Source organism: Myotis daubentonii, chromosome 18 (genome assembly GCF_963259705.1).
Source record: "Myotis daubentonii chromosome 18, mMyoDau2.1, whole genome shotgun sequence".
NCBI classification, from domain to species: domain Eukaryota; kingdom Metazoa; phylum Chordata; class Mammalia; order Chiroptera; family Vespertilionidae; genus Myotis; species Myotis daubentonii.
In genome coordinates, this window is record NC_081857.1 from 31,772,027 (window position 1) to 31,787,795 (window position 15,769).

A 15,769-nucleotide genomic window follows, 5' to 3' on the forward strand; every position below is an offset into this window, starting at 1 on the left:
GCCATACTCCCAGGCCCTAGTGGCTTTGGTGCTACAAGATGGAAGGGACCTGAGTTTCTGAAACACTGCTAAGTGCTGAGGATACAGTGGTGAAAATGGTCAGCAGTATGGACCCTGTTCCTACCCTCATGCAGCTTTTGATGACTTTATGTACTTATTTTTTATGTTGAGGCAGCGAAAATTCTGTCTCTGCCAGTAATTTATTTAGCACAGGTTTGCCATGGGAATTATAATAATTTTACAAACCAGTAGCATACAGGATAATATTTTCTTAGGGTAGATCCCTCTTAACTAGAGGCCCAGTGCATGGATTTTTGCACCAGTGGGGTCCCTCGGCCTGGCCTGCAGGGATCAGGCCAAAACCAGCTCTCCGACATCCCCTGAGGGGTCCCAGATTGCGAGAGGGTGGTTCTTGGGTGATACACCCCAGAATTGGGCTCCCTCCTTTCTGGTTCCCAGTGTGTCGCCCGAGAACTGCAGCTGCCAAGTCACTACAGCTCAGCAGCTCCTGCGTTGAGCGTCTGCCCCTGGTGGTCATTGTGATTTATGGCTACCAGTCTAATGGTTGGATGGTTGCTTAGGCTTTTATATATATAGGTAAGCCCCCAACTCCAAAAAAATCACAAATTAAACACACTGTTGTTCTAGGCAAGGGAAGGTGAAGAAATGAAATCCAAATCGAATATGAGGTGTACCTTCTTACCAGAGGAGGCACTTGGGAGAATCAGTGACCAACCTGCCAGGGAAAAAGTCTCATGTTGCTAGAGCACATTACTAGGGAATGAAGATACCAGTGTGTATGTGTGTGTTTGTGTGTGTGTGTGTGGCGGGGGGGGGGGGGATCTCTTTCACAGGCTGCTGTGGGGAAAATCTCAAATAGTCGTCACAAACTCTCAGTATTTTTATGTGTTTTAGAATTGATTTTGGAGAGAGAGAAAGAGAGAGGGAAAGGGAGAGGGAGAAACATCGATAGGTCACCTCCACATGTACCCCAACTGGGGATCAAACTGGCAACCTGGGCATGTGCCCTGGCCGGGAATTGAACTTTTCAATCAGCACCCGGGTTGCTCAGCGAACTGAGCCACACCGGCCAGGGAAACCTCAATATTTATAGTGTAAATGTCCCTTTGCCAATGTTGCTTCTCTACTGGTTCTTATCATAATCTCATGGGGCCCCTTAGCAACGAGGCTGCTGACTGCTTATCACAACAGATGAAGAATGATGACATCGTGGCATGACTGACTTCATTCTTACATCAAAACAACTTTTTTTTGTCTTTGCCATAAACAAGTACAGTAAAACTTCCCCTAAGTCATAAACAAGTGTATTTGAAGTCATATTCAACCAATACACAACAGTACTGGTAGGCGCATAAAGCTCCAAGTATCTCCGTGCCTATAATCTCTCTGTGGGAGAAGTGGTCCCAGGCACTTCTTTCTGCAGGAAGCAGTTGTGTGCCTCGTAAACCACATGCACACTGTGACAGCTCTGCTTCCCTGGTGACAACTGATCAGACCAGGGACCGGCGCCTGAGCCAGAGCTGCCCAGCTCTGGGGTGGCAGGTGGTGAAGGAGAGATGCACAGAGAGGAGCAGACCAAATGGCACAAAGAGGAAGTGGCATTCAAGTTCTCCACCATGCCTGTGGTACATCCCAGTGTACAAACGCGGGAGCAGGAGGCATTGTTCTACGAACAAGGCCCGCTTCTCCATTTGGCATAGCAGCAAAACCCATAACCCCGTGGTTTTCATTTCTTTTGGGTTTGTGGTTGCAGCAAAGAGGTGAGCTTGCCCACCAGAAATGTGTGTTCTTCCCGTCACAATGTAGAGGTGTCCTTGGGAAGTGGCTGCTCAGCCGGGGACGTGTTCCTAGCAGCCCTTGCGCCTAGGTGGGACTGGAACTAGTCACCAGCAAATGGGACTGGAAGTGATATGTGTCCCTTGCAGGCCAAGGTGATTAAGAGGTGACTTTTCCACATTCTTCCTGTCTGTCAGACTTCGAGGCTCAAGGAGTGGAAGAGCCTGGGTTCCTGAATCACCTCTATTGGTCTAGTGACACGGGTGAGAAAGAACCCCAGATTTGGGGGGTTATCTGTTACGGCATAACTCTAATGCATAGAATGGTGTTCTTTTGTATGTTAGTATTTTTGGGCAGCACACTCAAAAGGATGAAGTTGCATGAATAGCCGTTATACTACTTTACTGATCACATGCGCATTGTGACACTGTTTGAGTAGAATGATTTACTCCCCTGGTCATCCTCTCTTACATACGTTCACAGGTCCTGGCAAATGCATACGGTTTCTTAGTTTCTTCATGTGTGTCAGGTTGTGCCATGCAGTCTAGCTCAGCAGTCTGTCTGCCCAGACATTATGTTCACGTGAGAATCACAGCTGTAGCAAAGGGTAGAGTTCTCCGACAATTCAGGAGCGCTAGCAGGGAGTCATCGCGGTCCTCCATGGCACTTCAGTTGAGGGCCCCTGATTTACAGTAGCCTGCATAAGGCTTCGGCTGGCAAAACAAACAAACAAACAAACAAAAACAAAGCAACAAACCCCCACGTGTGGCTATACTTGTACACCCTAAATAGGGAAATATAATTTATTAAACATTTCCCATTGTTTAACATTTAGGTTATTCCCATTATTACTGTCATAGATAGTAATTAGATATAAGAAGATTGCTTTTGAACAAATGCCTTTTCCCACATGTTTATTTTCTTAGGGTAGATCCCTATTGGGGGCTATCTTTTTGTTTGCTTGCTTGTTTATATGGGTCTTACAGGACGAGTAGGGATTAGCCTTTCTATGGGGGCAGACAGGAAGGAGAGCATGTGCCGGAGCATGGAAGTGGGAGGGAGCATGTCTTTTCTGGGAACTGCCCCAGTTCTGCAGCGGCAGAGAGCAGAGTCCCTCAGGGCTCTGGGTGAGGCTCAGCCTGAGAGGAGGTGCCTTTCCTGGGGCCCCTGGAAATACTCCACTAGGGAGCTTGGAGCTCGCTTCTGAAGGTAACTAGGAGCCACTGAAGTGTAGAGAGGGAGTGTGTGACTCCTCCACTCGCCAGCTGTGTGGCTCCAGGCACGCCGTCTCCCCACTGTGGACCTGAGTCTCTTTATGGATAAAATAAAGACAGACCCCTACCTGCTGGGGCCCGGAAAGAGAAGGAACCAACTAATGACCATCAAGGCATCCGGCTGGGCCCCCGCAGGCAGTAGGATAGGGAGAGAGGATTAAGCTGTGGGGTCCCTCACTTTGCCCAGCAGAAGCTTTAAGGAGGCGGAGCAAGGTCTCTGGCTGTGATTTGTGGGCAGTTTTGAGCAGACTTCCCTCTGGGCCCTAGGCACCCGAGGGCTCCACCGAAGCTGTGCTGGCCCCGCTAACTTATCTCTTAGAATTGGAAGCTGAAGGACTACAGACTTAAAAATATATATATATATATATGCATATATATTTTTTATTGATTTCTGAGAGGAAAGAAGAGGGAGAGGGAGATAGAAACATCAATGATGAGAGAGAATCATTGATAGGCTGCCTTATGCACGCCCCCACTGGGGACCGAACCCACAACCCGGGCATGTGCCCTGACTGGGAATCGAACCGTGACCTCTTGGTTCATAGGTTGATGCTCAACCACTGAGCTACGTCAGCTGGGCAGGACTGCAGCCTTTTAAAATTTATTTTTATTTTTAAGGCATGAGAACTCTTAGCTTGGGGTTGGAGATCACCTGCTTTCGTCTCTAGGTGAGCTGCAAAATCCAATGATTATAATCTATCAAATACTTATTGAGTGCTACTAACACCCGGCATGTTCTGGGTGCTGAGGTATGTTAATGACCAAGACAGACACATTTCTGCCCCCAGAAGCCTTACATTCTAGTGGGACAGACAAGTGAAGTACAAGTAAAGGGCAAAACAAAACCCATGATGGGAAAAACAAGGGTCTGAATGAGAGAAGAATTGAAGGGAAAGAGAGGAGAAAGTCAGGGAAGACTACACGGAGGAGGGGACATTTAAGCCCAGACTTAGAGGAAGAAGAGGAACTAGGGTTTCAAGGCGAGGAGTGAGGAGGGAGCTTTTCTGGTGGAGGGAAAGCACCTGCAGAGGCTGGGAGGGACTGACCCGAGAGGGGAATTGAAAAGCTACCATTGTGCCTGCAGCCTGGTGAGCACAGGGGAGGTGACATGAGAGGAGGTGGGAGAGGCGGTACACTGCATAACAGTGGGGAAGAGCACAGGCTTGGGAGTGGGTCTTGTGTTGTCCGGCACTTGAAGGCTATTTTGGACGTGTCATCTAACCTTTCCAAACCTCAGTTTTCTCATCTGGAAAATGGACTTGATAGTAGCTCCTGCCTCATAAGGACATTGTGAATATAAAATGAGAAAATGCATGTAAATATTTAGCAGAGTGCCCGGCACACAGTAAGTGCCCCATTCATGTTAACTATCATGATTATTAATAAGTGGGGGGTGGTTGGAGCCAGACAGGCTATGTTGAATGCCGGCTCCGCTGCACGATTGCTTTGCATCAGGGGCAAGTCTCTGCTCCTTCTGTGTCCTTGGCCACAGAGGGGGTTTCAAATTCCTATGCTGGAGGCAGGTTATTATGGGGGTCACAGGAAGTGATTTATGTGGGTCTATCCTGAAGATAGGAACCAACCCCTCAAGGTCTTTCAATTATTTTAAAATACTTCCCCGAGTATATCCAGCCTCTTAATAAACACTCAAAAAAGAGACAAGCAAAACCTTAATGAAAATCAGCCATAAGTTACTGAGTCTGCCTATGTTATGAGTTGGGGTGGCCGACAAAGCAAAAACTGGGAATTTTAGCCCTCCTCTTCCACTTTCTAGTCACAAGGAACCCCCGTCTCCCAGGCCTCTTCCTAGAAGGAAGCAAACAAGATCGTGTCCCTTGAGGTAATAAGTAATTAGGCCAGAACGGAACACCAGATGGTCTGAACCCCAGGAATGCTTGGTGTTGTGGGAGAACTCTGCAAGACAAGACCTGCCCGCCGTGGGCTGTAGTCGGCCAGGCCAAGGTTCGGTTCCCTTTTCTTTATGACAACTTGAGAACAAGTGGTGGTCCAGGCAGGAATTCTGTGGGCTGCATGAAAGGGAAAGTTATTTAAGCCACAGATACTCTATGTTCTTTGATGTTAGGATGTGGCCGGGCAGGGCTCAGATCCCCAGAAATGTGACTCCATGGAGCCTATGACTCAGCCCCCTTGTGAAAGGCCGGCTGCTTGGTTTGAACTAATTTCCTCAACAATGTTAGCCAGCAGCGGGACTCTGGGGGTTCCCTGGAGTCCTGTTTCCTGGCTGGAAGCTGCTGTGAGGCGCCCTGGACTGGGAGAGGGTGTGTCCTCACTTCCTAGCTAGTGCTGTGGGGCCCTCTGGTGGCTGCACAGCGAGTAGCTTTGCAGTGGGGTTTGCTAGAAAAGGGGTTTGGGTGAGTGATAAAGGCTAGGAGGTGATCGATGTTTTTGAATTCCAGGCTACCGACTTAAATGTCAGCATGATTAAGAACCACCAACTGCAGCCGAAACCGGTTTGGCTCAGTGGATAGAGCGTTGGCCTGCGGACTGAAAGGTCCCAGGTTCGATTCCGGTCAAGGGCATGTACCTGGGTTGCGGGCATATCCCCAGTAGGAGATGTGCAGGAGGCAGCTGATCGATGTTTCTCTCTCATCGATGTTTCTAATTCTCTATCTCTCTCCCTTCCTCTCTGTAAAAAATCAATAAAATATATTTAAAAAAAAAAAAAGAACCGCCAACTGCAGGTGGGAGAAAATGTGGACCAGGAGGTGAAGGAGGCGAGGCTGGCAATGATGCAGGCCTGGACCGGGAAGATGCTGGTCAGAGTGGGCAGGACGGAACAGATCTGAGAGAAACGTGCCGGAAGAATCCCCAGGGCGCCAATACTGAGCTGCGGGGCCCGAGGGAGAGGAAGGGGCACAGCCACCTGGAATTAGCAGCTGGGGCAACTGCAGCAGGGTGGTGCCTGCCCAACACAGGGAGGGGAGACACTGGCCTGGGAAGGAGGGTGCTGAACAAGCTGCTGGCGGGGCATTTCTAGGTGGAAATGATCTGCTTTGTGATTAGCCTTAGCTGGTCCCACCCCTGGCAGGGTGACCTGCAGGGGAGAGTGTGCAGACACTGGCTCTCCCCGTGGTCACTGCCTCCCTGAGTGGCTCCCAGCACATGTGTTGTGGTCAGGCTGGGATCCTGGCAGGAGGCCTGGTTCCAGCAGTGTTTCCCAGCCAGGCTCAGCCATCTAGTGAGGAGAGCCGCAGACTGGGATTTTGGAAGCTGCGCGCAGCTGCGGGGCTGGCTGCCCCAGGGAACTCACAGAGGAAGGCGACACACTCCTTGTGCTGGAGGAATTCCCTTTCCAGGCGGAGTCAGGCTGTAATAGAAGGCAGTGAAGGGAGGCCGGGACCGCTCCTCTCGCAGATTGGGCAGCCTCTTATTTGTCTCCCTCAATGCGTGTAGTTTCTTGGGGCCAGAGATTTGTCTTGGCATTGAGGGGAAGGCAGAGTTTTGCTCAAAATATGCCTTTTGGGGTATTGATTATTTTAAGCTGGTTATTTTAAAAAAATATATTTTTATTGATTTCAGAGAGGGAGGGAGAGATAGAAACATCAATGATGAGAGAGAATCATTGATCGGCTGCCTCCTGCACCTCCCACACTGGGGATCGAGCCCACAACCCAGGCATGCACCCTGACTGGGAATTGAATCTGATGCTCATAGTTCTACGCTCAACCACTGAGCCATGCTAACCTGGCTAAGCTGGTTATTTTTAAGAAAAGAAAGGCTCAGGGAAAATCATTAAAGGAGCTTTCATCATAGATCAGTGGTTCTCAACCTTCCTAATGCTGCGACCCTTTAATACAGTTCCTCATGTTGTGGTGACCCCCAACCATAAAATTATTTTCGTTGCTACTTCATAACTGTAATTTTGCTACTGTTATGAATCGTAATGTAAATATCTGATATGCTATATGTGTTTTCCGATGGTCGCGACCCACAGGTTGAGAACCGCTGTCATAGATAACTCTAGTTTAATATGGACTAGAGTGTAATAGACACGGAGGACCCTAATTTGATCACAGTCTTCTCTGTGTTCCTTGTTAAAGATGGCCTAGCAAACATTTGTTTACCAAACATTTACTTTTCCATCTCCGTGTGTATTGCCTTTCTGCCCTTTGAAGTTTTAAACCACCACCTCCCTGCTTCTCCTTAGCTCAAGATGGCATATAAGCCTGAACTGCTCTATCTGTCTCATATTCTTAGGGAACCCCCATATTGTCTGTACATAATAAATTTGGTTATTTTCTCCTGTTGATCTGTCTCATGCCAAGATCACACACTGGCATGTGGTAGGCTGAGGACCGGAATCCAGGCTTGCTAAGACCAGGGGATGAAGACTGTGGTGTGGTGAGAATCCAGGAGAGAGATGACTTCAGGAGGCGTGCATGGGTGCCGTCCACTGTTGGCAGTGCTGTGGCCCGAGGACTTTGAGGATGGCGACCAGGTTATTGGATTTGCTAATATGGCAAGGACTTGTGTGATGCTGGGAAAGCAATCTTCACCATGGGGAGGAGAAAGCTGCCGGACTGCAAGGAGTTGAGGAGGTTTAGTAGTGAGGAAAGGAGGACTGGGTGAGCTAGCATTTCGGAAGCAACCTCTGCTGCCCAGTTGGTATTAATTTATACCTTACCCATCTTTCACATTTGGGTTTCTTCCTCTGCCAGTTCATCTCTTTATGGGCTAGATTTATAATGTTCCCGGATCCTTGTCTTTGTTTTGCATTCTTACCAGTGACTCCACAGGTCATGTTTCTTATTTTTTTAAAAAATATTTTTATTGATTTTTAGATAGAGAGAAGGGAGAGGGAGAGAGAGAAACATCGATGTAAGAGTGAAACATTAATTGGCTGCCTCCTGCATGCCCCCTACTGGGGATTGAGATGCAACCTGGGCATGTACCCTGACTGGGAATAGAACCGTGACCTCCTGGTTCATAGGTCCATGCTCAACCACTGAGCCACACAGGCCAGGCCACAGGTCATGTTTAATGATAATGTTGCAACTAAGTCGCTGTAAGGATAAAATATGAATCTGGCAACAGGAATACTTCTCTCTGCTTTGGTTGCAGTCTCAGTAGAGAGAAGTAGGGCGAGGGCGGGATTACCTGTTCATACAGGTGCTCAAATTCATCGGAACCCAGTTCCCAGCAAGTGCAGACTTGCTTTTCCCTCCCAGAGTTTTCTGTCTTGACTGTGGTCATCCAAGAATGCGCTCGGTGATGACTGGGGAGACTTAGGAGATTAGGGAGAGCCGAGAAACAAAGCATGATTTATCGCAGCAGCTGCGCAGGCGTGGTCCTCTCCATCTCTCCGTTCCAATTCCCAACACACCTCTCACCAGGTTCATGGCCAGTACAATAGGGTCATTGTGAGGTGGGCTGGGGAGGTGAGTCACCAGGTCTTCCCGAGGTGAGGTGGGCGGGAGAGATCCTCTCAGCCATCACCGGAGCTGGGCCTAGAACTGTTGGTGCAGTGCCCAGCTTCATGATCCTTTATATATTTGCATGACTGTATATTTTATTTATAAATTCTCTATTTGCTTCTTTTTCTCTCTTCATCTACTCCTGTTCTTGTTTTATGTATCCTATTTCTTGTTTTATTTACCTGAACATTTTAAAGCAGTGGTTCTCAACCTTCTGGCCCTTTAAATACAGTTCATGTTGTGACCCAACCATAAAATTATTTTCATTGCTACTTTGTAACTGTAATGTTGCTACTGTTATGAATCATAATATAAATATCTGATATGCAGGATGGTCTTAGGCGACCCCTGTAAAAGGGTCGTTTGACTGCCAAAGGGGTCACGACCCACAGGTTGAGAACCGCTGTTTTAAAGATACATTAAAGTCCATTGCAAATTGCTCTTTCTTGTTACCTGGGTGCAAAGTCTCTCATCTGTTGCATGTACTGGTGGTCCCTCATGTGCAGTGTAATGTTTGTCTGTGAGCCCATTTTATTTTAAAATTCATCTTGAATTACAGATGTCCGCTTTGTTTTTGTTTCTCCCCCATTGCCTGCCTCCTCCCCGCCCCAGCCCCTACTAAGCCTTCGCCATGGGCTCATTCATTCAGTCCTCCCTCCCCCCATTGAGAAAGTAAGCTTAGTGAAGGTGGGACCTTGTCTGTCTTGCTGACTGTATCCCGAGCCTATGTCAATGCCTGTAGTAGGGGTAGATATTTAATGAGAGTGACCACAAGTGACAACTCTCCATCAATCTGAGTAATTTAGAGATGGGTCTGGATGGCATCATTAGTCATAAGAATAAACCCAAGATGCATTTTTACTATTTACTGTGCTGTTTCCAGTAACTGCTTTAATCAATTCAATTTACATTCCTCCCACCCTTCTCCTTCCCTTACACAAACTTACTGACTCTCCAATGTGTGTTTAAAAAAAACTGTTTTATTACTACCAGCAGGAACGGCCTGCATGGGGTGGCAAGTACGCTGGGCTCAGGGTGTGTGTGATCTGTGAGAAAAGGATGATTGGGAAACTTGAAGGAAAGGGGCTGGGGCTGGAGGCCAGCTCCAAGGGTTCTTCAGACAAACTTCTGGGAACGCTTAAAGGTATCATGGCAAGCTAACGCCAAGCCGCCAATAAGGTTAAGAAATTCTTGGAAATCTAGCTGCCCATCAGAGTTGAGGTCCAATTTCTTCATCATGCGGTCAAGGACACCGGGGTCCTTCTGGTTCTGCAGAGACAATAACAACAATAATGTTCATAGTATCTTTCTATTGTTCTTTCTAAAATGCTTTCAAATATGTTGCCAACATTTTATTCTTGCAAGAGTAGGGGCTCTAGTATTCCCACTAACCAGACACAGAACCAGAGGTAAAGTGACCTGGCTAAGGGGAAGACCTGAGACCTGAACCCAGGTTTTCTGGTTCCTAGTTCAGGGGACTTTATGTGACAATTAGGGGTTATTCAATTTTGTAAAAACAGTGGAACACCTTTTTCCCCTCAAGTGTTCCATGCAACTCCAATATACAAACTCTATAAAAGTCGAGTGATTTGAAGTGAAAATGGGATGCCCTGTCTATCAGCCTTATCTCCCACTCATCCAAACCCCCAACACATGCACACACTTATAGCCACTGGTTCTATATGGCTACTTAAATGAACTACATTAGAAAGTCAACAGGCACATGTGGCCAGTGGCTACTATATCAGATAGTGCAGATATAAAACATTTTTTAAAAAAATCATTGGAGGTTCCATTGGACAGGACTGCCCTAGAGGCTTTGGGGTAGAGGAATAAAATTAGAAATCTTTCCCATTAGGCCATTTACCATTTTGTAAGCTCTTTTCCCTAAATGGTAGGGAAGCTCTCCCTATGTCAGGTAATTTCATAACTTTGATCTTGAAAACACATCTTATTCAAAGAAAAAGAGAGAGGAGATCCTTTACTAGTCATTCTGAGCTCACTCTGAGGCCTAGGAGCTCAGCCTAGGCTGCTATGTGGACCTCCAGCTTCGAATGAATGAAAAGGAGACAGGAGTGTGGGGTGGGGGTTAGCTGCTGGCCAGTCTGCTTCCTTCCTGGCCAGTCTGCAGGCTTGTTTCCTGCTCTGGGTAGCTTGGGGGTGAGGGCTGGGACCCGTACCTTTGTGAAGGCAGCCAGTTCCGTGTTCATGAAGGTTAGGAACTCCGTCTTGGAGAGTGTGAAGTTGTTACTGTCCCTTCCAGCGTACCTCTGGAAAACAGCAATCAGAGACTCGATGCACCGCTCGGTCTCTGTAGGGCTGGCCATTTTTGCCTTGGAAGAAAAAAAAAAAAAATTCAGGGCTCAGACAAGGGCAACGTATCAAAGACCGGAAGCTAGAGAACACTCCAGAGAATCTCATCTCTTCATTTTGGGTCAGAGCAGTTCCTAAAGGACTGGGTCATTTTTTAGAGGGTTTAGGGGCCTAAGACAGGAACAAAAAGTCACATCCTGTGAGCTTCCCTCCCACATCGCGTCATGGTTATTCCAGGAGAAATACAGTGAGAGGAAGTATGGAGCATGTGGCTAAGCTTGAAAGCAGCAGGCTGCCAAGATGAGAGTAAGGGTGACAGGGTCTACTGGTATTGTTGGAACACGTGGGTAAATAGATGTATAACTAACTATACACCCACAAATTCATGTGCATATCAAGCATAGCAGAGTCATCCCTGGAATCTTGCCCTCCAGATCCTTTCTGCAGTCCTCAGCCTTTGCTCCTTCTACTTGCAGATGTCATGAATTCCCACAGGAATGACTGGTAGGACTTCTCTGGTTACTTCAAACCAGGAAGGTTGGTATGGGGGCTCTCAGATGGCTGCTCACACAGTCCCCATGCCTTCTACAGAGCTGAACCACGGCTGTGGTTGCACCAGGAGCAGGAGATTCAAAGCCTGTGCTGGGCTCTGCGTTCCTTCAAGAGAAATCTTCAAGTAAATTCTGTCCTGCTGAGTGTGCCCATCATTCTAGTGGGCACCTCGGGCCGAGAAGTGAGGAACTGCTGGGCTCCCCCTGGTGGATAAGAGCAGCAACTGCAGACTTTCTGGAACACTTGCGGGCCACACCCTTCCTCTGAGGCTTTATCTGGGGCATTGACAATGGTCTATGTGTGGGTGGTGACTTTTCTTGAGTTGTACTTCCTGGAGCCCGGAGGTGGAAGCTTTCAGGCCCCATAATTAATGAGCTAAAGACTGATCAGAGCCCCGAGGCTGTGTGGCTGAGGGTCTCCCTCCCTCCTTCCTGGAGGCTGTTCCCTTCCCAGTCTCTCTGCTAGTTGGCGCTTTACCAGCCCAGCCAGGTGCCGGCTGCCCGCTGCGTCTGGGCGAATCTATGAAGCCCTTCCAGAGGCGGGCTCTTTCCCAAAGGTCACATTGTTGGAACTTTTTCTTAAGGAGAGAAAAGTGTTGGTCGGTTCAGGGTTTGGGGGAGAAACAAAATAGCACAGCCTAGAAACATGTGTTTGCACATCCGCTTTTCTTATCAGGACTCCTAGTAAAATCGCACTGTCTTACTGTGTCAGATGGGAACAGGATTGGCTGGGAACAGGATTGGCTGGGAGGGCGTGCCAGATGGGGCAGAAGGTTCCAGACCAAGGGGCAAGGGCCTTGTGACCGTTCCATAGGTCCACAGCGGCTTCCTCTGCCCAGTTTCCCTGTGGGATTCAGATTGCTTTGCTTTTTCCAGTTTCACTGTGGCCTCTGCTTTACTCCCCCCCCCCCCCCAACATTGTTCTTGACTGCGGTCATTTAGACTCTGTTTGTCCTCTTGAAAACTTGCTATCAGCCACAGGGAGAGACCTCCCTTCTCCCCAGAGGTAATTTTCCAGACCAAACGCAAGAAACACCGCGATCACATTACTGAAATGGAATTGTGAAATCTGTAGAGCTGGAGGGGTGTTGGGAGGCAATGCTCAGGGTGGGGCATTTGCTGAAAGGGAGGAGAACAGGTCTCCTGCCCCGAGGCCAGCACTCCACACAGCTCACTGCACCTCAGAGTTGTATTTGGTGGAAACTATGATAGTGAACGAATTTTAACAACGCAAATTAAACACTCAACATTTGAGGAAGAAAAAAAAAGGAATGTGAATAAGTAACACTTGAAAGCAGACTCCAGTACTGAGGTTCTCATTCTTAACCAACACCCCCCTTTTCCTTCCAAGGACCCCCAGTGGCATTCCCCCCCCCCCCCTCCGCTCCAGGGCATCATGCCAGGTTTCACCACCTGGTGGTGCTGGCTCTGCCTTTCCAAGTTCCCATGTGACTTCGTCCGTTGTTGCATGGAAAGGAGAAGAGGAAAAGAGTAGGTGGGGACACAGATTGACACACTGGAGCAGGGGGTTGGCCAATGTGCTCTGTAAACGGCCAGATGATAAGTATTTTGGGCCAGTGTGGTCCATAACGGCTCGTCACTCTACTTTTGTAACGGACCGGCAACCACAGAGACAACTCATAATGAATGGGTGTGGCCCTGCGCCAATAACACTCGATTTGTGGATGCTGAAGTTTGATTTTCGTATACTTTTCACATGTCACAAAGTATTATTCTTCCTTTGATTTTCTTTCAACCACTGAAAAATGCAAAGTCCAGAAACCCCATTTGGTCCCTGGGTGGAAGTTTGCTGACTCCCTGCACCAAAGAGGAGGCAGATGTTGGAGGTGGCTTCATTGCAAAGGTAGAGAATTCAAGGTGGGGATGGCAGGAGCTAAGGGGGGGACACAGGTGGCGCAGTGAGTGCCTGAAAGAAGGGGGCGGGGGAGGAAAAGGAAGGGAGGGGCTTAGCTGGGCAGGGCTCTTCCACATTCTTGGCTGAGCTTCTGCTCCGGGGACGGGCTGGCTTCCGTCTCTGTCCTGGCCCTTTGCCTGTAGTTAACTGAAACTTGGATTTTCCCAGGGCTCAGACGACTGTTCAGAAATGGGCCCTTCCTGGTCCACAGGAACAGCCGCTCACAGAGCTCCACCCCAGTCTGTAATGTGGCTCCCGGCTCCGGGATCCGGGGGCGCGGGCCCGCAGCACCAGCAGGGACCCCGCCCCTCCGCGCCTGAGGGACCTGGGGCAGCCGCCGCCCCGCTGGCCATGCAATTCCCACCCCTCAGCCCGAGCCCTCTCTTCCCCCCGGAAAACAAAGGCTCTCCGGGGGCCACCCCTGGGCTGTTGCTCCAGGTAGAACATTAGGGCTTTTTCCCTTCCGTCCTCTCTTCCCGGTTCCCTCCCACGGATTGCTTTTTCCTGCCACGTCCACCTAGAAGCCACAGATCAAGCCTGGTGGAAAGGATGCGGTGGCTTTTCCTTTCGATTCCAGAGGAAGACAAGTAAAAAGTCGGGCTTACCATGTCGGAGCGGAGCGAGGCGCAGAGGCTGTGAGCGGGAAGCGGCGCGGCGAGCTCTGGGCTGGGGCCCCGCGGTCCCTGCCCAGTCCCCCGCCTGTCCCCGCCCCGCAGCCGGCCTGACTCACTGCGCCCGCCCCTGCTCCGCTCCCCCGCCGTGCAGATCGGGACTTGTCCGCCTTACAACGCACAGGAAACCCATCCGAGCCTTAAACCATCTCTCTCTCTCTCCCCTTGCCCTGTGCACCTTGAAGCTTTTTTACTTTTTGGAATTAAAAGTTGCACCGGCCATATCCGTGGGTGGAGGAACTCATTCTGCTCATTCAGGCTGGATACCCGGAAAGGTGCCCTTTAACATCATGCAGCGTGGGGTGTGGCCCGCATCGTGGAGCTGGAGTTCCCTGGAAGCGGGGAGGTGGAGAGGGGGCCACCGAGGACAGTTAACAGAGCGGGGATGTGTGCGGAGTGGAGCACCTTGCTCTTCAACTTCCCTCTAAACCGGGAACAGTTCAACCACAAAACTCCAAACCCCAAACTACTGCAGTTAAGCACGGGCGCAGCCTGAAGGCCTGGCTTTGGGTTCCAGCCCTCTCTCTTATTAGAGGAACTGTTGCCTAATTCTGAGCTGTAGTTTTCTCAAGTGTGAAATGGGGATAATAATTAAGGAGATAATAAATACAAAAGGGCTCTTTAAATGGGGAGCGTTATAGAACGTGAATGACTCCTTGCGGTATGGCTGTGCTCTGTACACTGTGCTCTGCTGATGTGGGGCGTCATGAACGTGATCCCGCTAAGCCAGCGGTTCTCAACCTGTGGGTCGCGACCCCTTTGGGGGTCGAACGACCCTTTCACAGGGGTCGCCTAAGACCATCGGAAAACACATATATAATTACATATTGTTTTTGTGATCGATCACTATGCTTTAATTATGTCCAATTTGTAACAATGAAATTGGGGGTCACCACATCATGAGGAGCTGTATGGAGTCCAAGCCCTTCCCTCCGCTCACTTCCCCTTGTCTCTGTCCTCATAGCCATCCCCCTTCATTCCCTCACGTTTGAGAGATGGCATCTTCAAAGCAGCCAGAGTCCCTGTGCAAGCAGGTGGGGGCTAACTGTTTTAACTATTGGCTTTTCTCCACTGTCTGCCCACATTTATTTATTTTTTAAAAATTTTCATTGATTGATTTGAAAGAGAGAGAGGAAGTGGGGGGTAGAGAGAGACACATCGACTTGTTGCTCCACTTATTTATGCATTCATTGGTTGCTTCTTGTATGTGTCCTGACTGGGAATCAAACCCGCAACCTAAGTGTAGCTGGACGATGCTCTAACCACGGAGATACCCAGCCAGGGCCACATTTAGTTTTCTTTATGTTCTTCCAGACATCTTTCATGCTGATGGTTGGAAACCAGCAAAGTCCTCCTCATAGTTGTGTTTAGGTCCTCAACTATTGTTTCAAAGTTGAGAAATTTGCTCTTTCCTAACAAGCCACAGGAAATTATCACATGCACGTTCAATTTCTACTCCAAAAAGGCCACACACTATCAGATCCACGTCCAATCTGTTGTGATCCGAATGTGTCGACAACATATTCTGAGTGGCTCTGTATTGCTTAATCTTTGTCTAGATTCTTCATCTTGGAATTCAAGGTCCCTTGTAGTGTAATCCCAGATGTTTTTCCATTATCTCCCTTCATTCGCTGTTTACTCGGTCAAGTGGAACTTTTCACTGTTGCCTGTCAGCAGGGTTGACCTTTTAGCCAGTGCTCAATGGAAAGGCCACAATAGTTGTGAAAATATTGAAATTCTTCTCTGCCAGTGGCTGAGTGGCCTCTCTTCTTGCCTAAATCCCGAGTGCCATCCATGTGAAGCTCCAGCCAGC

The 15,769-nt window shown here is 48.8% G+C and overlaps 1 protein-coding gene across 1 annotated transcript; it reads right to left on the bottom strand.

Annotated features, from left to right (window-relative positions):
* Positions 1–9,466: 9,466 nt before the first annotated feature.
* Positions 9,467–14,045, bottom strand: S100A11 (S100 calcium binding protein A11). The gene is made up of 3 exons (XM_059675178.1): positions 13,891–14,045; positions 10,687–10,839; positions 9,467–9,775 (listed from the first exon to the last, which is right to left on the bottom strand). Exons 1-3 carry the CDS (start codon positions 13,891–13,893, stop codon positions 9,623–9,625), a joined length of 309 nt encoding a protein of 102 aa, XP_059531161.1. The 5' UTR covers positions 13,894–14,045; the 3' UTR covers positions 9,467–9,622.
* Between the last annotated feature and the right edge of the window lie 1,724 nt (positions 14,046–15,769).